Raw genomic sequence first — 27941 nt, forward strand, 5'->3', positions numbered from 1 at the left:
ATTGCAATCTAGCTATCCATAATTCGGTGAAATAATATCCTATCATTTGTAGTACAGCAGAATAGCAGGAGACTAAATGATGCAAGAAATCATGTTAAACAAGTAGATGAAGAAAGTGTGGCTTCACCCAAATGTACTAAAGAACCAGAATAAAGGGAACCATTAACATTGAAGAGTGTTGCTGAAACCAAAAAATGAGAAGCAAGAACCGGTACAAGGAAGAAATTTAATTAGGACTATATACGATGGAAAGTGCTACAAGGTGCTCATGGATAGCAAAAGTATGGATAATTTAGTTTCACAAGAAATGGTGGACAAGATCAAATTGAAGAAGATTAAGCACCCCAACCCATACAAAGTTCCATAGCTACAAAAAGGACATCAATTACTGGTAAATGAGCAATGCTTAGGGGAGAGGACCCTATAGTGGAGCACCCTAACTTTGTGTCTCCCAAAATCCCTATGTGTGTATTTCAAATGACTATAAGTTTTGTACAGCAATTTACTTATCAAGTCGTCTACATATAAAATTTGGTTTCAAGTCCACATGCTCAAATATTATGCCACATCAGCATGCTTTTTATGGAGGCATCCAAAATGGTCCTAGAAAAAAAGTAAGACCTATAGTTGTGCACTAAGTCATGTTTAATTGGTGCACCGATATAGCATCACATAATTGGTTGCTTTTTTAGATTTAAAGAAATCTTTTTGGGAATAAGTATTGAGATGACTATTTAAGTGATCCACTAAGAGGCTCATTTTGATCAACTCCTATATCCACTATAGGATCCTACTCAACTATAGGGCCCCCTCTCCCCTAGTTAATTTTCAAAATTGATAGTTATAGAGATGAAATTATGAATGATATAACACCCATGGGTGCTTATCACGTCGTATAAGGTAGACCATAGCAATTTGATAGAAAAGTGGTGCATGATGGAAGAACAAATGCGTATAACATTGTTAAGGCTGGAAAAGAATATACTTTGATTCCATTGAAGGACAAGGAAGGAGAAGTGGACAAGAGTCCAAGAGTGTATTTGGTCTTCGGAAAAAAAAAACTTTAAGGACATTGGAAAAGAGAAGGTATGTTATACTTTTACTCCAAAACCTATAGAAGTTAGCATAGTGGCTGTGATTGAAGAATTTCAATTGGAACTGAAGAAGAATTTGGAAAGTATGAAATACTATCAAAAGAATTACCAAATGGGCTGCCACCAATGAGAAGCATTAGTCACCACATGGACTTGATTCTAGGAGCTAGTTACCGAATAAGGTAGCATGCTGGATGTCACCTATGGAAAATGCGGAGGTAAATGTTGGATTATTGTCATTGATGTCAAAAGGAGAAATCAGATTGCTACCAATACATCATGTTGCTGAAGCAAATCAAAGACCAAAGGCCACTAATCGTTATCCAAGAAAGATCTTCAAAGGCCGACTATATCATAGCAAGATGGAATTAATTAATTGCTTTTATTTATAGTGGGCCAACCCATGTCTGGCACCCAAGATAATAATATATTATCGCAAGGGCTGACCCCTCATTGTGATAGCCCATTTTTGGGAATTAAAATATATTACTTATATTTCAAGTTTGACCAACTTCTCTAGGAGAGTCACCTCTCTTGGGTGTGTTAGGATTCCCACAGATACTGAGAGGGGGGGGTGAATCAATATCTAATCGGTGAGTACTATTTCTTAAGTTAAAACATGCAAAACATAAAATAGCAGTATACCAGTATGCAAGAATTAATGCAATAAACAGAATCAGAAACATCCACATGAAAAGAACACCATAACACAAAATGTTTAACAAGGAAACCCGGTGTGGGAAAAACCTCGGTGGGATTTGTGACCCACAATATTCACTTACTAGCCAATAAGAGAATATTACTTACAATAGGGGCCTGCACATGCAAGAAGGCCAACTGCCTAGAGCTCACTGCTCAATGAGAAGTCACACTGACTTACAATGAGGATTATACTAATCCAAAGACTTGTACTGCTTTACAATAGCATCTCCAATGCCAGATTCAGTAACGGTTCTAACTCTGTTCTTTACATATACCCTTGACCTATAATTCGCACATTGGGTCTGCCTAATAATTTTCTTTTTGCTCGCTACCTTACACTTCTAAATGTCTAAAATGATCATACAAGAGTCATTTTACAATTTGCCAAGTCGGCTTACAATAATAATCAAAATATTACATATCAAAAATCCTGTCGGCCTCTATGCTGGTATACATCTTTTCTTCTGTGCCGGTCCCGGTGCCGATGTAGAGTGATCTTGTTGATGCCGGTGCATTGTCTTGCTGGTGTAATGCTTTGCCGGTATGATGTCTTGCCGGTGCCATAGGATTGCAAGGTTGCCATCAATGACAAAACCTTCAATCACACACAATGTCTCATTGGAGTGTCCATATGCCAACAATCTCCCCCTTTAGCATTGATGGCAACACTCATGAGAAATTTCAAAAAGTGTCCAAAATGTATAGTCCAAAAAAAATACCAAAAAGAATGTTTACCAAAAATATGAAAGGCTCCCCCTGAGCATATGATTCCTGTTTTTGAACTTTCTCATCCTACTACTCCCCCTTTGGCATCAATGACAAAGGTTGTCAAGATGTTAGTAGAGTTTGTAGTTATACCTGTCCATATCCTCAACCTTGTAGTTGGGTAGTTATTATCTAAAAAAGATCGCCCAAAATTAAGTTTATACTATCCATAAACTTTTTGCTATCTTTTATTGCTGTTTCAGTCCTCTTCACAGTACCGGTGAGATGTTGCAATTGTTCTGCCGGTGTTTTACTTCCCTGTGCTAATGCCTCTGAGATTTCCTTCCACAGAGATGCTAGATAGTCCAATCTTGGACTCAGTTTAGATCTCAAGTGTTTTGCCTTGTTTATTATTGTCTCTTTCTCTCTTTCCTGTTTAAGCAATTCTTCCTCAAAATTTGCTAACTTATCTTCAAAAACAGATAGTGACTCCGGTGAGTTGACAAAATTGTCTGCAAGCTTGTTTATCTCTTCTTGTGTCTCGCTTATTTTCTTGTCAATATCTACAGTCAGGAAGTTTGTTTTGCATGTGTCTTTATACAGGTTTTTATACTCTTTTAACAAACTACACAGTTCCGGTAGAAGTGTGTCAAAGTCTCTATTACACTTCTTTATTTCTTCTTCAAAGAATTTCTATTTCTACTTTTCTACCATGTCCTTTACAGATTCTTCCTTTATTTTCTCAATATTTCCAGAAATGTATTTACATAATGTATCCAACTGTCCTAAAGAATCTTTATTATCTATATTACAATTAGGAGCAATTATCTTCAAAATTGGTATTGAATTATCTATTGCTTTGTAAGCTTGTGAACTGTAGTCAGTTATTTTCTTAATGGATTCAAGTAATACCTCAGTCACATTTGTTAACTTTGATGATGACCCAACAAACTGAGTACCAGTGGAAGTGACCATGCTTGTATTGACCTCTAGCAGGCCAGTTTGTGTCTGCATTTCCTTTAGCACTGGTTTTCCTGCTTCATTGCTTACCGGTGGCATTGTTTCCTTGTGAGCCTATTCCAGAGCCTTTAGCTCTATCGGTTTCTCTGTTTGTGCCTCAGATTCCATCTTTTTCCCTGTATCCTCTGCCGGTTGCTCTGTATCTCCTGTTACCGGAGGCTCTTTAGCCATATCTGATTTTTCAGTTGTATCTTTATCAACTGTTATGTTGATCTTTTGGGTATCAACATTTACAGTGTATAGGACTTCAGGATTTGGATTGCTATCCTCTACATCCATGCTTTCAGCTGCCGGTTGGTTTTCGGGGGTTGTAATTTTTACAGGTGGAGGTAGGTTGTCTTTAACCTTTATGCTTGGAGGTCCACCAATTTTGCCTTTCCCTTTGTCCTTATCCTTCTGATATACCTTAATAGGCTTGGGATTTCTGTATTCTTCTTGTTTTTCTTTTTCAACCAAGAATATGTCCCAACCATCTTCTATTTCCTCTGAAACTTCTGTAACTCTTCCTGCCATTAGTGAAATATGCCGGTGCGCTGTGGAGAAAACTGTCCGGTTTGCCTGAGCAATCAGATCATCAATTTCCTTTGGGGAGTTTACCGGATATACAGCAAGTAGTTTTTCTATTTTTATTTTCTTGTCTAATTCAATTACTCCTTGCCTTCTGGCCTCAAGTCTTTTGTATAAATCATCAGGAATTTCATTTATGACTTCCATCAAAAACTTTTTGAACATGTCCATATTTGCCCTTTTTCATCAGCAGATAGGGTGTCATAAATTTTCCCTATGTTTTTCAATTTTCCTTCCTCTGTGATCTCATTTAGCAAAATGTCTAGAGGTGCCAAGTCAATTTTTGTCTTTTTCTTTTTCTTAGGAGTCAGCTTCTTTTTAGGTGTAGCCTTTCTGACCGGAGATCTCACAGCTTGTTGCTTTTGCCTTGTCCTTCTAGGTGAAGGAGTGGTTGCCGGTGAGGGATCTCTTTTCCTAACAACTCTTTTAAAGGTTGCTGGCATGTCTCCTTCCGAAGAAGTACCTACCGGTGATAGATGAGCTTCAGGTTGTGGGGCTCCCAACTCATCTTCAGTTATGCCGGTTTTCTTTAATACATCTTCCTTAATGGCTTTTGCTTGTCTGGATCCTTTTCTCACAAATGCCTCTACCTTCTTCACTCTTTTCTTGGACTGTATTTGTTTTTCTATTGTTTCAGCACTACCAAATACTTCCTCCTTAGGTTCATTGGGGGCTTCCAGAAGTGCTTTGGCATAAGTTTCAACTATGTGGTCATCTGTCTCATAGCCCATTTCTGTTACCCAGATTGTCCTTGGGATGACTGCTTCCATCCATATTTCATCCTTTTTAATAACAAAGCATATATCATCTTTGTATTTATCTACAATTTTCTGAGATAACCTTGTCATTTTCTTCATTTTTGTCTTTAGTGCTTGAAAAAAGTCATGAATGTTGTTTTCCTTGTTCTCACCCATGGTATTGAACACAACTGTCAGTTGCTTTCCTACCGGTATGTCATATCCTAGTTCTTTATATCCTATACCGGGAACCTATTTTGTTATATGAAGCATTAGACATACTAACAGATTTCCAAATCTGAAAGTTCCTTTCTTGTCCTTCTTTATCTTTCCAAGGTTGTCTATCAATTCATCCTTTAACCATTCACAGATGTCAATTTTTGCATTGTCTGTTATCATATCATAAGCACTCTTAATGCATAAACTTGAAACTGAATTAAGTCTATTGGCATGAGTGGCTTTGTAACCTAATATCATACTTAAGAATCTCACATTTGTATCCTTTACATCGTTAACCCTTAGAGATCTTTTATCAAATGTTGCACCTATTAGGTCTATGACTAAATCATTTGAAACTTTCTTGTTTTTGTCTGGTCTTCTACCGGTGGCCGGTAACCCTGTGACAGCCTTTATCGCTTCCTTAGTGATCTTATGAATTGCATCTAACCAGAAAAATTCTCCATGAACTCTGCTTAACACTATCCTAATCACATCCTTAGGAAATTCAGGAATGCTAAGGATTTTTGTGAATCCTAGGGTTTCAATAACCTTGTGTTCAGTTTTAACATTGCCGGTATCATCACACATCTCGGTTTTATACATGGTTTTGATTTCCTCGTCTCCTAACTCTTCAATATTGCAGTGAATATACATTCTAGGGTCTTCAGCATATACAACACCTTTAGGGATTTGAGAAAATGCACCTAAGGTATCATCCTTCTTTGCTATTTCGGGGACCAACTGAAATATGGGCCTAGGTCTTTTAATTACTTCCACAACAGTAGGGTTCGCTATGTATTCAATTGCAGAGGTGGATGCCATGATAAAATACCTTTTTCTGTCTTGGATGGATGATTGCTTGTATTGTGCTTGCTTCTTGCTCGAAATGCCTTAGCTCAGAATCTTCGCGCTCTCTGAAAGTTTGAAATCATGGTGAAATGAAATGGAGCCAAAACCTTATTTTATAAAGTCTTTTTCGCTATCTACCACATTAATTGCATGCCGGTTAAGTATTCACTTAACATTGTTTGCCGGTAATAAGTGATTTCAACTTCTTATCTCTAACCGAGGGAATAATAGCACACGTGTCATTAGATTGCCAAACCCTCAAGAAAATTTCTTCAATTAGATGAAGAACTTCCTGTCGATGGAGCACTACTCTGTCCTACCGGTGAAGCATCACTCTGTCCTGTCGGTGAAGCATTAGTTGGTTCTACCGGTGGAGGAATATTCCCAATATTTAGATCAGCTTTTCTAATCCATTGCTTTGAGAATTCTTGCTTAACCTCTTCAACTTTTTCTTTACCTTTCAAGCTAGCACTTTTGTTGTCTACCGGTGTGCCTTTACTTCTACAAAATTTAGCAATATGCCCAATCTTGTTACATGCATAACAAGTTACATTATTTTTCTGAATAGCTTTCCCATAACCTATGCCGGTTTGTGTTCTGCATTGATTAGATAGATGTCCAAATCTTCCACAAACATAACATCTCACATTCATTCTACAGTTTTCAGAGTTATGACCAATTTTGTTGCATTTGGAACATTGACCGATGGGTGTATTGATATTCTGATAATTCCTAGATCTACATTCATTTGCCCTATGACCATACTTATTACAGTTAAAGCATTTACCGGTTTGCTGTGATCTTGAGCATTTGCAGTACTAGAGCTTTCACCAACTTCAAAGCCAATTCCAGAAGTGTCACCTTTGGGTTTTTGATTCTTCAATAAGGTACCAAGTTCTTCTGAGCTTTTCTTGAATTTTTCTTTATGTTGATTGGCAGTTTCCAATTCCCTTTCCAAGATTTATTTTTGTCTCATTAGTTCATTTGAGTCATTCTGAGTATGCATCAGATCTGTCTTCAACATGTCATTTTCATAGCTAAGTCTTGTGTTCTCATTTGCTGCATCACTTAGTCTTCTAGTCAATTCTTCTTCATTCTTCTTTCTGTCCTCAATCTCTTTGCAAAATCTCATAGTCATATCCTGCATTTCATTTTTTGTTGTCATGATCTCTTGTTTCAGCTTGCTTATCATATCATTAAGTGATTCCTTTTCATCATTCTCATTTTGCAATTTTTCACAAAGTTCTCTTCTCTTATTTCTTGTAACAGTAAGATTTTCTTGAAGTGCCTGAATGATATCCTGAACTGCTCTTAAATCATCTTCTAATTTGATATTTTTCAACTTCTCTGCATCATAGTCAGTAAGAGCTCCTTCAAGTTGCTTCATCAGATTTTCCATCTTTACCGGTGTCAAGATCTTCCTCAAGCTGTTAGGCTTCTGAAAATAGAGGACCAGGCTCTGATACCAATTGTTAGGATTCCCACAGATACTGAGAGGGGGGGTGAATCAGTATCTAACCGGTGAGTAGTATTTCTTAAGTTAAAAAATGCAGAACATAAAATAGCAGTATACCAGTATGCAAGAATTAATGCAATAAACAGAATCAGAAACATCCACATGAAAAGAACACCATAACACAAGATGTTTAACGAGGAAACCCGGTGTGGGAAAAACCTCGGTGGGATTTGTGACCCACAATATTCACTTACTGGCCAATAAGAGAATATTACTTACAATAGGGGCCTGCACATGCAGGAAGGCCAACTGCCTAGAGCTCACTGCTCAATGAGAAGTCACACTGACTTACAATGAGGATTATACTAATCCAAAGACTTGTACTGCTTTACAATAGCATCTCCAATGCCAGATTCAGTACCAGTTCTAACTCTGTTCTTTACATATACCCTTGACCTATAATTCGCACATTAGGTCTACCTAATAATTTTCTTTTTGCTCGCTACCTTACACTTCTAAATGTCTACAATGATCTCTTTTATATACAAGAACCATTTTACAATTTGCCAAGTCGGCTTACAATAATAATCAAAATATTACATATCAAAAATCATGTCGGCCTCTATGCCGGTATACATCTTTTCTTCTGTGCCAGTGCCAGTGCCGGTGTAGAGTGATCTTGTTGATGCCGGTGCACTATCTTGCTTGTGTAATGCTTTGCCGGTATGATGTCTTGCCGGTGCGATAGGATTGCAAGGTTGCCATCAATGACAAAACCTTCAATCACACACAATGTCTCATTGGAGTGTCCATATGCCAACAGGGTGAAGAGGTATTTGATGTTGAATGGTAGTGCTCGATTAACCACAGGCAAACCATCAGATCTGTTGCCTTCCCAACCATAGACGATAAAATCCTATCGTCACCCCCGAGAACACTACATATGTTTCTACGAACTGATTATTATGTTTTTCCCATCGATTCATTGCCTAGTAAATGTGATAACACTTCATATATATCCGCCTTGGATGAGGAGACACGTCTCTTATATGCGGCTCGGCTCACATTGTTTAAACAAATATTAATCACATTTTATATTTAATATATATCATGGTCAGCTCTATGAGTATGTTTAATATATACTCATTTTATTTTCTCCACGTTGGCCTGAGAAGGATACCAACCGAAGCTACAATAACATCAACATTTGATAATGTATAAAAGAAGGTAAATTGGTGGTGTAAGCGGTAAGCAATTAATGAAATATCTTTCAGATCTAGCGCAGAAGTATATTGTCAATCAACAAATTTGTAGTAAACCTTCAAGGAGATTTATAGTGGACTTTTGGAGGTAAGTTCAGTGTCAGGTACGTATAAGTTCAGTGTCAGGTACGTATAAGCATGAATTTTCTGAGTTAAACCAAAGACATGAAATGGATTGAACTTATTTAAAGTTACTCATTTGTTTTAAGCATAGGAGAGGGTAAATCAAATAAGGTAGTTGATGCATTGAGTAGAAGGTGCCTTTTGCTAAATGAGATGAGGGTGAATGTTGTTGGTTTTAAGTTTGTGAGAGCTATATGAGGAAGATTCAAATTTTAGAGAGTCATGGGCAGCATGTAAAAATCTCATTGAAAATGGTAGAATTCCATGCCTAGAATATCTCATACATAAAGATATCTTATTCAAGGTACAGCAATTATGTATACCAAAAGGTTCAACGAGGGAGAACTTCAATAGAGAAAAACATATTGGATGTCTTCCAAGACATCTTCAATTGGATAAAGCATTGGTACAGTTGTGTGAGGGCTATTACTGACCAAGGATAAGTGTGGATGCGAAAAACATGGTGCAAAGTAGTAGAGTTTGTCAATATGCATTGGAAAGAGTCAAAACACAAGTTTATATCAGCCATTATCAATACTAGAGAAACTGTGGGAAGATGCAAGCATGGATTTTGTTTTAGGACTGCAAAGAACACAGCAAGGTAATGACTCTCTTTGTTGGAGTTAACAGATTTTTTAAAATGGCATTTTTTATTCCATGCAAGAAATCAAATGATACTACACATGTGGCTACATTATTCTTAAGCGAGGTAGTTAGATTTGCTGGTTTGCCTAAGAACATTTTCTCGGATAGAGATACAAAATTTATGAGTCATTTTTGGCACAAGCTTGATTTTAGTTCAGCCTATCATCCACAAACAGATGGGCAAATTGAAGTTGTAAATACAAGTCTTGGAAACTAATTTAAGTGTTTGACTAAAAGAAAACCAAATAAATGGGACATGATATTGGCACGAGCAAAATTAACCCTGGAAGATCTTAACTTATTTGGAGCAGGCAAGAAGAATTTCAAGGAAATACAGAAGCATTGAACATTTGGAGGAATCTCACAGCATTCTGTTCAAGTACTGGAACCGCCACCAAACCTGTAGCTGGGCATGAATGCAGAAACATCTCTGTCTGGACAGTTTTTAGTCACCTTTTGAGACTCTGTGGTTCCTTCTACTTTACTTTTGTCTATCGACAGAGTAAATTAAGCTGACTAGTGATTTATGTGAATCTGAAGCAGAAGTGTGTACTCAGATCCTAAGGAACATTGAGACTGGTCCATCTAAGATTTATGTGTTTGTAATCATATTTCTTTTGCAACTGATGTATATATCTGCTATTCTGAAACTGTGAAATCATGGTGGCTTATTTGGATTTTGAAATGAAATGTTTCTAAGTTTATTGTGGACAAATAAATCTGCGTTGTTATATTCTAGATAAGATTTGCAAGAAGATTTTTAAGTTAGTTTATTTCACTGTCCCACTGCCTTTCACCAAATTGAAATTTTGCTCTGTCATTACTATCCTTACTATAGAGCTAATTCTCTAGACTCTAAAGTTTGCTTTTCACATTTTCATATCGAAGGAAACCCACTTTTGGATAGTGTGCTGAAGATTAAAATTGTCTTCCAGCTTATTGACCCTATCCACCTATGTCACAGCTATAGCAACGGGGTTTTGGTCTTCCTTGGGATCATCAGAGATGTTCTAGAGCTCAACATTGTTTTCTGAGAGAGGCCTTCAATATCAATCTCGTTAACTTTGTTATTGCTATGATGAGACTTCACAAAACATTCATCAATCATATCAATAGGAGGCTGTGAAGGTTTAGGAACAGAGAGGGTAGGGCTGACTGGAGGAACAATAATTTTGAATTTTCACCAACCTGGGGTCTCCACTCTGTTGAGGATCTTGGGGCCTGCTACAAGAGCATTTTCTGGTTATCAACCAACACCACCTTGGTAGGAACAAGGAAAGCAAAGTTATCCTTGGGATCTAAAGGATTTAGAGTAGAAGAATTGGGATTAACAGGAATCGGCTGTATTAATGTTATGTCAACCTAGCCATTAAAAGGGTTAAGAGGGAATAATTTGGGGGGCTAATTTGAACAAGAATTTTTTTAGTGGCTACATGTCACCACTTGTCTATTTTTAACATTTCTATCCCTATCTATATTTGGCTATTTTTAGGTTCTTTAAAAGTGTCTAATTCACCCAGACATGATAAATTTTCCTTGATCTTGAAACAAAATTGTCCCTAGTTAGAAATTCCAATTCTTTAAAATAGACACAACTCATGCTATTGTATATAAAAGTTTGGGCCCTAATCTCCCTAGTTTAGTAGGGGCTATTTTTTATTTTCAATACTCGCCCTATTTCAACAAATTTGTTTAAAAGATATATATTCATAAAAAATTTAGATGTTAAATCACAATAAAAATTATATATTATATTATTAATTGAAAATTTAGTCGTTATATTGCAAAAAATGGCTCGAGGAAAAAATATTACCCTCCACTCTAAAATTTCATTTCCAATATTTAAAAAATGCCCAAGATATTATGCTTCTTTGTGGTCGAATCACCATGGTTTCTATACAATTTTAGAGAGGTTGTTTATTTTCAAAAGGATGAGAGAAGGAATTCAACTAGGAATATTTTTAATTGAATTTTTATGGTGTGTCACATGTAAATCCCAAGGCCTCTTCGAAAGGAGGATCCCACTTTTCTTCATGGTCAATCTCTATTCTAGGACATTGACAAATAATAAGGTTGAATGGGAGGGAGCGGTTACTGGGATTGTGTTAACCTCCTCTAATGAAGTAAAATTCTTGTAGCGAACGGGGTTCACTTCTAGTCATCAATGCTCTAAAATAAGGTGTCGTCCAAATTGGAAGTTAGAGAGATACTTAAAAGAGGCGCATTTTGTTAATTTTAGGATCAGACTGATAAATATAGATAGCAAAATCAGAGAATCAAATCATTGAACACAAAGAACACCAAAATACCCTGGGAAAACCTCCCTCTTGGAGGTGAAAAACCCAGCAACTAAATCCAGATCTTTATTAGACAAATCAGTACGAGACTTTCCAACTGTACTTCAACACTTGAAGTATTCAGAACAGCAGGGTAAGCACAGTAGCATAACACAATAAGAACTTATCTGGAACACAACTTGCAAATCAAGGAGAATATTCGCTGTCTTTCAAGTTTGCTGACCCTAGAATGAAGTCACTGTCATTAGGGATGACTTCGCTGTTCTTGACAGTATCTTCGCTGTCCTTAAGTATATCTTCGCTGACCTTGGAATGATGTTCGCTGACCTTAGGAGAAGGTTGCTGCTGATAGGAATATAATTCGCTGATCACTGCTGCTGAATGAAAAGTGTATTCGCTAAGTGTGTGTAGATACAATGACTAAGCCTTTGTATATATATGTGACTCAACCTCCCAATTCACCCTAGGTCGGCCCTTTCAACTTGGCGCCAAAACATAGGGTTTATATTACAAGATACATAAGATAGGGCCTGCCCTATTCACAAGTTACAAGTTACATTCAATATAGGACCACAAGTTACATCGCCCGATTAGGGTCAGTCCTAAAGTAGATATTAAATAATTGAATTTTGCCAAATAGTTATGGCTAAGGCCGACAGGCCAATTAGCCATCAAAAGATGCTAGGTCGGCCCTAGAAGGTATCCGACCTAGCTACAACATCAACACTCCCTCTTAGCTAGGGAGGAGACCTTCTCAATATCTGAGTCACATAGTCACAACCACCATGGCTACTCCCAGAGGGTGGGTCCATGAACACAAGTGCCCATCATGGAATCCTCAACGTGATGTCGTCATCTCATCATGACGTTCACCATAGCTACTCTCAGAGGGTGAATAAACACAAGTGTTAGATCATGGAATTTCTTCCATGACATCCACCATACCTACTCGCAGAGGGTGGATCCACCATGCCTACTCGTAGAGGGTGGAAGAGGGCTTTCACCTCAAACTTCTCCCAGAGAAGAGCGCATTACCACCATGCCTACTTGTAGAGGGTGGTTCCACCATGCCTACTCGCAGAGGGTGGAAGATACATCTTAATGTATCACTGATGCTGAGACTCCCTCTCAACTAGAGCTTCATTCTCCACAACTCCAAGCTTATCTCGAAAGTATGCAAACTTCACTCGAGCAAGAGGCTTGGTGAGAACATATGTTGTTTACTCATCAATGTTGATGTACTTCAGCTGAATAGCATTCCTTTGCACCATATCCCTGATATAGTGATACTGGATTTCCACATGCTTTGTTTTGTCATGAAATACTAGATCGGCAGAAAGCTTCACATAGCTTTGGTTATCACTATGGATAATTGTAGGCTCCCAAGGTTCTCCAAACAATCCTACAAGGAGTTTTTGAAGCCACACTGATTCTCTAGCTGCCACACATGCTGCAATGTATTCTGCTTCTGCAATACTCAATGCCACTGAAAATTGTTTCCTGCAACACCAGGAAATCATAGCGGATCCCAAGCTGAAGCAACTCCAGAAGTGCTCTTACGATCAGTGACGCTTCCTGCCCAATCAGAATTAGAATAACCTTCCAAGTTCATAACTGTGTTGGAAGAGTACTTCAATCCATATCCAACTGTGCCACGCAAGTATCTCAAGATATGCTTGGCTGCAACTAGATGAATCTGTCTAGGTTCACACATAAACTAACTGAGAGCACTCACTGCATAGCAAATGTCAGGTCTAGTGTTAACCAGATACATGAAGGATCCAATCAACTGTCGATACTTAGTAGGATCCACAAGATCTGAACTAGTTGCAAATTCCCTCAACTTCTTCAAGTTAGATTCCATCAAAGTAGACATAGGTTTACAATCTAACATACCAAACCTCTTCAAAATATCAATGGTATATTTTCCTTGACTTAGAATAATTTCATTAGGTCTTTGCCATACTTCTAACCCTAGAAAGAAGTCCATGAGACCTAGATCTTTTATTTCAAATTCTGAAGTCAATTCTTTCTTAAATCTAAGAATGAGATGATCTTCTCCAGTCAGAAATAAATCATCAACATATAAAACTAGAATTAACACTCACCGTTGAATACCTTGAAGTAAATATTTGGATCAGCATCATTCTTACAGAAACCTAAGCTTACCAAGTACTTGTCAATTCTTTCATACCAAGCGCGGGGAGCCTGCTTAAAGCCATATAATGCTTTCTTCAATCTGCATAAATGAGACTCTCTCTCATGGATCATGAAGCCTTCAGGTTGCTCTATGTAAACCTCTTCTTCAATAACTCCATTGAGTAAAGTTGTCTTTACATCCATCTGATGTAACTTCCATCCCTTAGCTGCAGCAATAGCAATGACAGTCTTGATAGAAGTATATCGAGCCACAAGGGCAAAGGTTTCCTCATAATCTATGCCTTCCTTTTGAGAGAAGCCCCGAGCCACAAACCTAGCTTTGTATTTCTCAATACTTCCATCAGCAGCATGTTTAATTTTAAACAACCATTTGGAGGATACAGCTGACTTACCTTTGGGTCTAGGCACAATATCCCAAACATCATTCTTGATGATAGACTGATATTCTTCATCCATAGCATTCTTCCAAGCTTGTTGATTCATGGCCTCTTCAGCGTTGGAAGGTTCAGACCCAATGATGTTGCACATCAATGCAACATAGTTGAAGAACTTCTGAGGTCTCCTACCTTCTCAGAATGTGCCACTTGGAGCTGCAAACATTTTTGCCTCTTGTACAGTGTTTCTTGCCAAAGGGGTCTCTTCTTGCCCATGGTAATATCTATAGGCCCATCAGTAGGATCCATAGGCTCAACTGGATCATCATGCTCTTCAGGTTATGTAGACTCCCTCTGAATCTCAATATCATGATCAATATCCAAGTTTTGAGGGTTATCATGAACTTCATAGTCAATCTCCATACTTGAACTTTTGGACCTTTTGAATGCTTCTGACCTGGAATGTAGATTCTAAATGAACTTTTGGACCTTTTGAATGCTTCTGACCTGGAATGTAGATTCTAAATGCTTTGGAGGTTTCGCTATAACCCACAAGAATTCCTCTCTTTTCCGAAGGCCCCAACTTGGTTCTCTTCTCTTTGGGTACATGAGTATATACTAGACTCCCAAAGATCCTCAAGTGGCTGATGTCAGGTTTGATTCCTGAAAATGCTTCTTCTAGAGTCATATACTTCAATACACTGTGAGGGCATCTATTCTGAATGTATATTGTTGTTCTAGATGCTTCAGCCCAAAGAAAAGTCTGCAGGTCCTAATCATGAATCATAGCTTTCGCAGCCTCAACTATAGATCTATTCTTTCTTTCTGCAACCCCATTTCGTTGAGGATTGTAGGGAACACAAAACTCCCTCTTCATTCCTGCCTCAATTCAAAAATCATGAAAACTACCCGAGGTGTATTCACCTCCATTGTCAGACCTTGAAACTTCAATTCTTTTCCTGGATAAATTCTGAGCTAAGGCCTTAAATTCTTTGAATCTACTTAGGACTTCGACAAATTCTTTTGACTTTAGATAGTAAATCCATGTTTTCCTAGAGTAGTCATCTATGAAGATTACATAATACAAGAATCCACTTGGAGAAGCAACAAACATAAGTCCACATAAATCAGAATGCACAAGAGCTAATTTCTCTTTAGACCTACTTTCACTTTGACAAAATGGACTCGTAGTGTTTTTACCCATAGCACAACCTTTACATGTATCATCATGAATATGACTAAGTTTAAGCAAACCTTTAACCATCTTCTCTAGGGTAGGAAGGGCTCGGAAATGAAAATGTCCAAGTCTTCTATGCCATAGCTAGCTTGACTCGGGCGCTTCATGAATGAGAGCTTGAACTCGACGAGTTGAAAGCTTATATAGGCTCTCATACCGATTCCCAATGACACGAGTTGATTTGATGTTGGACTTCTTAGGCCAAGCAAGAACTCTTCCCTCAAAAAATGCAATTTGATAACCATTATCTTCCAATGTTGATATGGAGATAAGGTTCATCTTGATCCCCGACACAAACAATATATCACTGAGGTGAAGAGAAATTCCAAAATCTAAGTTAAGGGAAGTAGTACCAAAACCTCTTACAAAATATCGTAGATCATCTCCAATGATCATGTGTAGGTTGGACTCCTTCTCCACCAAGTCTGAAAGATGCTCCCGGTAGCTGGTGATGTGTTTGGATGCTCCACTATCAATCAGCCATGTATGATTGTCTGTAGGAACATTGCTTGACAAGGCAGAGATGAAGAGGAAGTCTTAAGCATCATTCTGATTTGAAACATCATTTATGTTTGCTCCTTGTTGCTTTGGTTGGGATAAGCAATCCCTAGCATAGTGACTGAACTTGTCACACCTGAAACACTTGATGCGTGAGAGATCCTTCTTCTTTTTCTTTGAATCAAGGGTTGGATCAGACCTTTGGTCTCTATTTCTCTTGAAATTGTTCTTCTTCCAATAGCCTCCTTTCCTTTTGATGGACTGGGCAGCAAGAACCTGATTGTCTTCTCCATGAGGGCTTTTGATGATTCCTCTTGCAGCCAGTCTTGATTCCTCTTGAATGCCATCAACACAGAGGCAGTCAAACTTGGGAAATTTGGATCTCCCACTTATGCCTTGGATAAATGGCTCCCAAGAGTGAGGGAGACCATTTAATGCAAGCATGACAAGATCCTTGTCCACAACTTCATCTCCAATGGTGCTAAGTTGATCTCTTAATTCTGAAATCTTCATGAAGTAGGTGATGACCGAATCTCCCTTTGCCATCTTGACTTGATGAAGTTTCTGCATCAATGCAAGTGCTCTACTTGTGTTGTTGATCTCATACATGCCTTCCAAAGCCTTGACCATATCCATGGCAGAAAACATCTGGAGATGATAGGAACAAGATGATCTTTCATAGAGTCAATCAAAATCTTCTTGGCTTTGACAGCATTCTTCTTGAACTGAAGCAATTCATCTTTGTCTTCAGGCACAGACTGTTCCTCTCCTTGTACAAACTCCAAAAGGTCATTTTCTTTGAGGGTGACAAGGATTCTGAATTTCCAAAAAGTGAAATTCGAGGCTCCTTCAAGTTTGTCCTCAACTTTCAGACCATACACCATCTTGAATGCTGGAACATGGTGTGAAGAGGATGTAGTAGGTGTAAATGATGTTCAATTCTCAATTCAATATGCATGTTATATTCTAGTTTATCTTTACTTGATCTATGTATTATCTATTTATTTGATAAATCTGACTATCTTCTTTTCTATGGCAGGTGAGAGGAGCATTTATTGATTTCGATATCCTTCAAACAAATGCCAATTGATATGTATATGCAAGCTGGGTACGATCAAGACATTACTTGGTCGTGCCCCTTGGCTTATCGCAGTAATTACAATCGGTGTATGTTAACAAACCGAGACCCATCGGTGTATACTTATCTTAACATCCTGATAACCATCGGTGTGTATTTACCTTGCCACCCGATACCAATTGGTGTATGTTAACCCAATATCAATCGATGCATATTTAAATTGCCACCCGATATCAATCGGTGCATATTTAAATTGCCACCCGATATCAATCGGTGCATATTTAAATTGCCACCCGATACCAATCGGTGTTTAGTTAATTCGATAATCATCTTTGTTTACTATTAAATATATTAACTGATATAAATCGGAATACGTTGGTTAGCCCGATTAATAATCAGTGATCACAATTAATAAGACAAACCGATATTAATCGGGATTCATATGTTAGAATATAAACCGATATTAATCGGTATGCTATAGGATGATTATCGATAGTCAAGCATTGATCAAACTAAGTAGTTGAACGTATAAGAATGAAGAATGGTCATCAAATGAAGGATTAATAGCTTGAAGTTTTCATCATAATTTATCGATAGGATAAATGATTGAATGAGAGACTTCATTTATATCTCATTCAATCATTTATCTTACCGAAGCTATCATGCATTAACACTCCCTCTCAGCTAGGTAAGATAAATGAAAACAATATATCAAGCATCACAATTCAAATGATGGTTAGTATTCTTTACACAATATGACTCTCTAGAAAATCATATCACCTAATCACATGATATGAAGTATCACCTAAACACGTGATACAAATGTCCATCAAGTCAATCTTGTGATGACAGGATATCACCTAAGCATGTGATATTAGTATTGCCTAAACACGCAATACTTAAGGATAATCAAATGAGAAAGATTAAATTCTCATCTTATCCAAGTTGTGGTATGTGCACCAACATCTTATACAAATGTTTTACCACAACACAATGATGGCACATCCATGACACACCAGAGATCCAACATGATAACTGGTTTGGACATTATAAGATCATCACCTTATAATGTCTACATACAAGTGTTCATTATCTTAAGAGATCGTCACCTCTTGGATATGAACCCAGGGGATAAAATCCACAATGTCCTATCATGACAAAGAAGTTTACACATTAAACATCTTATTGATATGTAAATACAGATTACAAAGCAAATTACCTTTCTATCATACCTAAACCTTTTCTGAAGTGATCAACCTTCACTCTGGAAAGAGGTTTGGTCAGAATATCTGCAGTTTGATCTCCTATACAGACATATTCTAATTGGATCACATTCATGTCTACCATATCTCGCACACAGTGGTATGGAATCTTAATATGCTTGGATCTATCATGGAACACTGGATTTACTGAAAGTTTTATGCAGCTCTGATTGTCACAATGTATGATAGTAGGTTTCATAGGCTCTCCCAAAAATCTCACAAGCAACTTACTAAGTCATACTGCCTCTCGGGTAGCCATGGAAGCTGCAATGTATTCAGCTTCGGTGGAACTCTGAGCCACAAAAGGCTGCTTTATGCTGATCCAGGATATCATGACTGAGCCTAAACTGAAGCAACACCTTGAAGTGCTTTTCCTGTTAGTCATATTTCCAGCCCAATCTGAGTCTGTAAATCCGTGTAGGTCTAGATCAACTTTCTCATATTTGAGACCAAGGTTTAGAGTACCTTGTAAGTATCTCATGATGTGTTTTACTGCAATCAGGTGGATCTCCTTAGGCTCACACATAAACTGACTCAAGGCATTAACTGCATAACAGATATCTGGTCTCGTATTTACAAGATACATCAGGGAACTAATCATTTGCCTATATAGAGTAGGATCTGAGGGTTGTGATACTACTGCTGCTTCCTTAAGTTTATGAAGGTTTGTTTTCATTTGGAGAGGTCATGGGTCTGCAATTTAGTATTCCAAATCTCTTCAAAATGTCCAAGGTATATTTATCCTGGTTTAGTATGATGCCATCAGAGTTTTGCCATACTTCCAAACCTAGGAAGTAATGAAGGAGTCCCAAGTCCTTCATATCAAATTCTTTAGTAAGGTCTTTCTTACACTGAACTATGAGGTGATCTTTTCCTGTGATTAACAAATCATCAACATATAAAATCAATATTAGCATATCACCTTTGTTTTGCTTATAGTAGAGGTTAGGATCTACATCATTCTTGGAGAAGCCTAGATTTGAGAGATAAGTATCAATTCTTCATACCAGGCCCGGGGAGCCTGTTTAAGCCCATAGAGAGCTTTTTAGAGTCTACAAACATGAGACTATGTATCATGAATCTCAAACCCTTCAGGTTGCTCTAGGTATACTTCTTCTGAAGGTTCCTGAAGGAGCAGCATACTTCTGAGCTTCTTCTACAGTTTTGGTGGCCCATAGTGGTCTTTTCTTGAGGTTCTCTCTAGGTGTGTTTTGAGTTTCACCTACATTTTCCTCAAGACTCTCCCTTTGAAGCTCAAGAGCAGAGTCTTCCTCTATTTTAGGGGTGGGGATATAGACTTCAGGTTCTATTGAGCTTTGGGCTCTTTTGAAGGCTAAGTCTTCTTCAAATATTACATCCCTACTCAGTTCAATATTCCTCTGACTAGGTATATAGATTTTGTAGGCCTTGGAGGTTTCACTATATCCTACAAATATTCCCCTTTTTCCAGAAGGTTCTAATTTTAATCTCTTCTCCTTAGGTACATGAGTATAGATAGGACACCCAAATATTCTAAGGTGGCTGATATCTGGCTTTGTTTTAGTAAAGACTTCCTCAGGGGTTTTAGCTTCAAGATGGGAGTGAGGACATCTATTTTGTATATATACAGCAGTGCTTGTTGCTTCTGCCAAAAGGTTGATATTTAGATTCTGATCAAAAATCATGACTTTGGCAGCTTCCACAATTGCTCTATTTTTCCTCTCAGCTACCCCATTTTGTTGAGGGTTATAGTAAGCTCCCTCTTAATCCCAACATTTTTACAAAAGTCTTTAAACAAATCTAAGGTGTATTCCCCCCCATTGTCAATTCTTAAGGTTTTTATTTTATTTCCTGAGTAGTTTTCTATTAGTGATTTAAATTCCTTAAACCTATTAAGGATCTCTTTTGATTCTTTACATTTCAGAGAGTAGATCCAAGTTTTCCTAGAGTAGTTGTCAACAAATATTACATAATACAAACATCCCCCTAAAGAAGGTACAGACATAGGTCCAGATATATTAGAATGAACTAACTCTAAAACTTCGCTTGTTTTCCTAGTACTATTTTGAAAAATACCTTTAGCATTTTCACCTAGTGCACATCCCTTGCATGCCCCTGAATGATATTGCTTTAACTTAGGTAGGCCTGTGACAAGGTTTCCCATTTAATGATAAAGCTCTAAAAAATTCAGGTGACCTAGTCTTCTATGCCAAACTTCATTAGCATCTGTAGTTTCATGGATTAGGGCTAGGTTGAGCTCTATGCATAGCTCATACAAGTAGCCTTGTCTTTGACCAATAGTTTTAGCTTTCTTGATGGATGAATTCTTTGGCCAAGCCAACACTCTGTTGTCCATGAAGGCCACTCTATATCCATTGTCCTCCAGTGCTGATATTGAGACTAGGTTTCTCTTGATGCCTGGGACATATAGTACTCCTTTAAGTTGTAATGATACACCTGACTTTAGTTTGATGGTGCAGGTTCCAACTCCTCTGACTGGATGTGTGGAGTCATCTCCAATAGTTACTTCCTCATCATTCTCCTCTTTCATGGAGTCTAGCACTTCTCTGAATCCTGTAATGTGTCCGGATGAGCCACTATCGATCACCCAAGAGTTAACTTTGTTTGATGCTTGGTTTGTGAGTGCTAAATAGAGTACATACTTCTCGAGGTCTTCTTCCCTTTTAGATTTTCCTATTTTGGCAAATGTGGCTTGTTGTTTGGCTCTTTCTTGACATTTGGCAACATAGCGCCCAAATTTGTCACATCTGTAACATTGAATCTGTGAAAGGTCCTTCTTGAAGGTGTTCTTGCTGTGACGACCTTTTCTCTTTCTAAATTACTTCTGCTTGCTTTTCTTGTTTGAGTTTGTATTTAAAACTTGGAGATCTTCATCTATATTCTTTTGCTTGATCCCTTTCTTATTTTGCCTTGATTCCTCTTGGAGAAAGTCAGCCTTTAGCCTATCGAATTTTGGAAATTCATCCCTCGCACTGATGCCTTGGACGAATGTTTCCCATATGCTAGGCAACCCATCTAGAGCAATGAATGTTAGTTCTTTGCTTTGGATCTCATATCCAAGAGTTGCCAGTTCATCCCTTAGGGTTGATATTCGCATGAAGTAGGCATTGACTGATTCTCCTTTGATCATGGCTATGTGATTTATTTCTCTCTTTAAAGCCAAGGTTCTACTAGCATTAGATATCTCAAATGCATCTTCAAGTGCTTTGAACATGTTGTAGGCCATTTCATGTTTCCTTATGATGGGCATAATATTATTTCTCAACCCATCAACTATGATTTTGATGGCCTTTTCATTTCCCTCTCTCCAGGTTGTTTTGTCAGGTTCAGTCTCAGAGTCTGCATTTTCAGTTTTTACAAATGATTCGACTTTATTTTCTTTTAGAATCATCTGAATTTTGAACTTCCATGCTGAGAAGTAATCACCTCCTCCGAGTCTATCTTCAAATCTGATAGCGCTAGCCATTAGAAGAATTGTGATGTTGAATATATGCTTGTTTTGAATTTTCCACAAAATTGAACAGCCTCAGGTTCGATTTAACTATAGCTCTAATACCATGTAAATGATGTTCAATTCTCAATTCAATATGCAACTTATATTCTAGTTTATCTTTACTTGATCTATGTATTATCTATTTATTTGATAAATCTGACTATCTTCTTTTCTATGGCAGGTGAGAGGAGCATTTATTGATTCCGATATCCTTCACACAAATGCCAATTGATATGTATATGCAAGCTGGGTACGATCAAGCAATGCCTTGACCGGTCATGTCTTTAGACATGACCGATCAAGACATTACTTGATCGTGCCCCTTGGCTTATCGCAGTAATTACAATCGGTGTATATTAACAAACCAATACCGATCGGTGTATACTTATCTTAACATCCCGATAACCATCGATGTGTATTTACCTTGCCACCCGATACCAATTGGTGTATGTTAACCCGATATCAATCAGTGCATATTTAAATTGCCACCCGATACCAATCGGTGTTTAGTTAATTCGATAATCATCTTTGTTTACTGTTAAATATATTAACCGATATAAATTGGAATACATTGGTTAGCCCAATTAATAATCGGTGATCACAGTTAATAAGACAAACCGATATTAATCGGGATTCATACGTTAGAATATAAACCGAAATTAATCGGTATGCTATAGGATGATTATCGATAGTCAAGCATTGATCAAACTAAGTAGTTGAACGTATATGAATGAAGAATGGTCATCAAATGAAGGATTAATAGCTTGAAGTTTGCATCATAATTTATCGATAGGATAAATGATTGAATGAGAGACTTCATTTATCTCTCATTCAATCATTTATCTTACCGAAGCTATCATGCATTAATAGTAGGAGCGTTGCTATCACACAATCTGATCACAACTGAGTCAACCTTAGCTCTAATACCATGTTAATTTTAGGATCAGACTGATAAATATAGATAGCAAAATCAAAGAATCAAATCATTGAACACAAAGAACACCAAAATACCCTGGGAAAACCTCCCACTTGGAGATGAAAAACCCAGCAACTAAATCCAGATCTTTATTAGACAAATCAGTATGAGACTTTACAACTGTACTTCAACACTTGAAGTATCCAGAACAGCAGGATAAGCACAGTAGCATAACACAATAAGAACTTATCTGGAACACAACTTGCAAATCAAGGAGAATATTCGCTGTCTTTCAAGTTCGCTGACCCTAGAATGAAGTCGCTGTCATTAGGGATGACTTCGCTGTTCTTGACAGTATCTTCGCTGTCCTTAAGTATATCTTCGCTGACCTTGGAATGATGTTCGCTGACCTTAGGAGAAGGTTGCTACTGATAGGAATATAATTCACTGATCACTGCTGCTGAAGGAAGAGTGTATTCGCTAAGTGTGTGTAGATACAATGACTAAGCCTTTGTATATATATGTGACTCAGCCTCCCAATTCACCCTAGGTCGGCCCTTTCAACTTGGCGCCAAAACATAGAGTTAAAATTACAAGATACATAAGATAGGGCCTGCCCTATTCACAAGTTACAAGTTACATTCAATATAGGACCACAAGTTACATCGCCCAATTAGGGTCAGTCCTAAAGTAGATATTAAATAATTGAATTTTGCCAAATAGTTATGGCTAAGGCCGACAAGGCAATTAGCCATCAAAAGATGCTAGGTGGCCCTAGAAGGGATCCTACCTAGCTGCAACATCAACATGTTTAATTAGTACACACATCAAGGAGATCATCTTCCCTCATTGTCACACGCTCTAACTTTGTAGCAGATTATTTGGCTAATTACGACATAGATCAGGATTCAATCACTATTATGTATGGGCAATCACCCATCCACTTGGGGTAAACTAGGAAAAATTTAAAATTTTCTCCCTCCCTAATTTTTAATTTTATGTGCCAAACTGCTTGTTGGGTCCAAATTTTGAAATGTCAGAAACATTTGATTTTAGGCATTTATTAAGTTTGTTGCTTAAAGCTTGCCATTAATTTGGTTCACATGGTTTTATCACTTGAATAGCTCATATGAGTTTGTACATGGTAGAAAGCGAATAATTAAGCATCCAATAGTAGCTTTTTATTGCACAATAGGTCTGGCACTTGATTGAGATTTAGCATCTAGGAGCAACTAAGAAGTCATGGTTTTGGTTAGTAAATCTAATTCTTGCTGCCATTGCTCATAGAAAAAATTCTCGGAAAAAAATGAGATCCTTTGTGGAAAGGCTACACGGTGAATCAATGAGTAAAAGCAATTTTTGCCTGCAACATCTTGCAGCCTTAGGGTTCATCAAAGGCATCTTGGGAGAGCAGCACATAGGATTAACAGAGGGTCCAAGGTCAAAGGCAACAATTCAAGCAGACTTTGTTATGAATTTGGCAAAAGTGGTCCCCAGTGCAAGGCTTTGTGGCTTTGGCTCTTGTGTTTGTTCTTACATGTGGAGGCAGTGCTGGTGAAGGCAAGCTTTGAAGCTAACAAGGTAAAGGCTAAAGAGGTTCCATCTCCAAATCTGCCATGATTTGCTGGTAGAGATGAAGATCCTTGAACCCAGTCATGGCTCTCCCAATATTACACCTAGTCAAAGCCTATCGTGGGATAGAGAAAGTCTTAGAAGGCCTCGCGGTGATCCACACTAAGGGTCACCTAGAGGTTTCTCGTGACTTCCCTATGCCAACTTTTTGTGGTACTCACATCCATCATATGCAGCAAAGAAGGAAGTTGAATCATAGGGTGCAGCTTCCATCCCTAGATGTGGCCGATCAAGCACCGCAGGCAGAGGTTGGTAAAATACAGAGTAGGATCCATGTGTAGGAAGTGGTGAGCTGAGGAGATGAAGGCAGCTCTCACATGAATCACTGGGGTGTTTACTGAGAGCATTGGTATCGTGTGTTTTAAGTCTAGGTTTCTATCGGGTTTGTCTTCGTGAAGCAGAGTATATCTCCAGTTCAACTGGATTTTCTCTGTTATCCTTCTTTTATTTAGCTTTATTTAGCTTTATATGGGTTTTTATTACTCTCCCGTGTATGACTGCTATGGTTGTTTTTGTAATGCTCTTTTTATATTAGATTCAACTTTCTCTAAAGGTTGGGGCCAATAGAATCCCTCAACTAATAAATCAAAAAAATATATTTTGCCAATCTTCATGACCTATTTTTCATAAGCAGCGATTCACAAGATATATCTCTAATGAGCTCTAATAGTCTCCTTGGCATTTATTATATCTAAATGGTGTTCACAGATTAAAGCCCTTGTAGTTCCCAAGAGACAACCCACCCTGGAACTATTCTGGCATATACTCACTTAGCCACTAAGTTGCCCAACGATTTCGCTTGCTCAACTTGCTATCCAGCAACATTCTGGCTTATGCACGCTTATTCGCTGAGTTTCCCCACAATTGAGCCAGATTAGCTTGCTTCGGCATTTGCAAAACAGTCAATAACTATTGTACATTACAAACCATCGATAAGTCCCCTAACTCTTCCATTCTTCTGCATGTATTGCTTCCTATGTGCTTCATTATTTATGTCCAACATTTTGAAATCTAACGATAATAGAGAAGACAGTTGTAAGAGTGTAATCCGGGTTCAAATACCCATTTCAAATAACGCTGCTACGATTTCAATGCGTAGGTTTATGGATCATAAGAACGTTTTCCAAGCTTATTTCGTTCTATATTGAGTTTAACTATAACCTGACCCAAAATTGAAAAATTAAAAAATTACAAAAGATAAATTTAAGTACCAAGCGAGCCTCTGGCTCATCTTCGACACATCCTGAATCCACAAGGAGATCGCCCACCGCATCGAAGGCGCCCTCTCCTTTGAGACCGAAGTCGAAGGTTTCATCTTGGAGAACATTTATGATGTATTCAATGATGGTGGTATCCACTTCCTCAGCTCTGCGTCCCAGCACTTCGCGCACTACTGCCTCTGCTTTAACTTCACCATTTACCGCGGCCATTTTTGTGATCGAAAAATCGTTAGGAGGATTTGGCTGAGGTGTTGTATTGCTCTCTCACGAAAACAATACAACACTGAAGAAGAGAAACAAATACAAATCCAAATCCCTCGCTTCCCAAAAAAAATGTATCTGCTTGTACCTTGTCTGCCTTTTCCCAGTGTTCTCGACTCTTAAGGCTATGGTCTTATGGAAGCGGTTACCTAATTTTTTTTTAGTGAGAAAAAAGAATTTTACGCAGCCTATGGTCTCATGAATAGGTTACAAATTTGAGCTAGTAGTCATATAAGTATTTTTTAGTATTAGTTAATGTTAAAAAATGATAAATGTTTGTTATTAATTATACCCTATAATGATCAAACACGAGACTAAAAATGGGAGGAGGATCGCATGTTTTAGGGTTTCAAAACAGGGTTCCAGGGAATGGAAGATGGCGGCAAGATGCCAGTGTAGGGCGGTAGGGTGTAGCAAGGTTCAAAGCAAGGCTGCAGGAAACAGAAGATGGCGGCAAGGTTACAGTGACCCTCATCAGACTAATCTAGGACAAACTAAGGATGCCCCTCGATCCGGCCAATATTCAAACTTTGATATCAATCCCTTCACCAAAATCTTCAGGGACAAACCTTTTATCAAACTGGTTTCAGACCTACCTTCAGGGAACCGATGGTTGAATCATTTTGCATGTCTACAAGACCAATCAGATAGCCCCGACACTTTTTTCAATCGTCCTCTTGCTCAACCGGCCTATTCATTTCATTTTCAACCCCACAAAGTAAAAAGAAATCTGCAGAATTATTTGAACTCCAACATCTTCGTCCGGGGAGCTTCTCACAACCAAGGGGCTCGTAAGGACTCCAGAGGACACCCAGGCCTCCGCCCACCTTTTCAAAAACCATTCGGGTAGGAAAAACAAAATTCTTTTAACCATGGCCCATCATTTCAAAATTCATTTGGGCGGGAAAAAAAAATTCAAAATCTTGCCAAAAAGCTTCCACTTTCGACTGCGTTTCGATCAAAACGTCAAGAGAAACAACCGATTTTTGACATGTGTAAAGCATCTTCATCTGTATCTCAACAGTCTTTTCTCAAGGATTGTATCGCCGAAGGGGAAAATGGAGCAGATCAACAAGGTGACCATGGAGACCCCCTCAAGTCAAAACCAGCGCACTTTGCGTGGAAAAGAAAACAGGTAAATCTCAAAGAGGCAGACTCCTCTTTTCCCATTTCGACTCGGGCTCCGGTAGAGAATGCTTCCACTATCAAGGTAACCTTTCCTGACCACGTTCTCTCCCAGTCGGTCTCCTTTCTCTGAAAATTGGCTCTCATCGGTAAGTTTAGTTCTTCAATCCCTCTTCAAACTTTGCTTTCATGGGCAAATACTCACTGGTCTGGTCTTCATGACATTTTCTTCATTGACATCCATTCGGGGTTTTTTATTGCTCTGTTTTCTTCATCTGAAGATAGAGATGCAGTCCATAAAAACAAAGGCTGGTTTTGTCAAGGGGCTGGTCTTTTTACCTTGTCTTGGATTCCAAATTTTAAACCAGATCCTAATCTATGTAGATTTTACCCCCACTGGATCTCTTTACCGTGTTTGCCTTTGGAATACAGAGATCTGGATATTGTGGAGACCATGGCCAACCAATTAGGAATCTTTGTTTCTCATGATCTTATACCATTTGAAACAATCCAAAGAGATGTTAGAGTTTGCCTTCTTCTTTCCTCGAATAAAACCCTACCAAGGCACTTAACTATCACATCAAAATGGGGTTTATGGCATCAAGACATTGTTTTGGATAACACAAAGGTCATCTGCAAATATCAACACCAACTAGGTCATTTCACAAATTCCTGTAGTGGTCATGAGTGCTCAGAGCTTTTAGTCTGTAAAAATCACTACTTAGACCCTCTTCTATGCACTGCCCACCAGCGCGAGGCAGTTTTGTCTTTTGACCCTGAACAACCATGTAATGATCCCTCTAAACCTCAGGATGACTTAAGTTTTGAGCCATCCTACGTTCAGTGGATTAATCAGTTGACCAATTTTTTTAATCATGTATAGCTGGATTCTTTATAGCTATAAATTTGCCTCCACGCCCACACCGATTCTCCAATTATGTGACAAAACATCTGATGACAGAGAAGTTATAGTTCAGGACCCAATGTTTAACGAAACCCTGATTGATAT

The 27941-nt window shown here is 38.1% G+C and overlaps 1 protein-coding gene across 1 annotated transcript in view; it reads right to left on the reverse strand.

Moving 5' to 3' along the window:
- The window catches only part of LOC131060044 (ABC transporter F family member 3), a 188684-nt gene extending 162771 nt beyond the window's left edge, over positions 1–25913 (reverse strand). The window contains exon 1 of the mRNA XM_057993131.2: positions 25538–25913. Within this exon, the coding sequence (XP_057849114.1) occupies positions 25538–25756 (219 nt within the window). The 5' untranslated portion in view covers positions 25757–25913. The remainder of the gene's footprint in view (positions 1–25537) is intronic.
- Between the last annotated feature and the right edge of the window lie 2028 nt (positions 25914–27941).

This window comes from Cryptomeria japonica, chromosome 8, assembly GCF_030272615.1.
Source record: "Cryptomeria japonica chromosome 8, Sugi_1.0, whole genome shotgun sequence".
In the NCBI taxonomy this organism is placed as follows: Eukaryota; Viridiplantae; Streptophyta; class Pinopsida; order Cupressales; family Cupressaceae; genus Cryptomeria; species Cryptomeria japonica.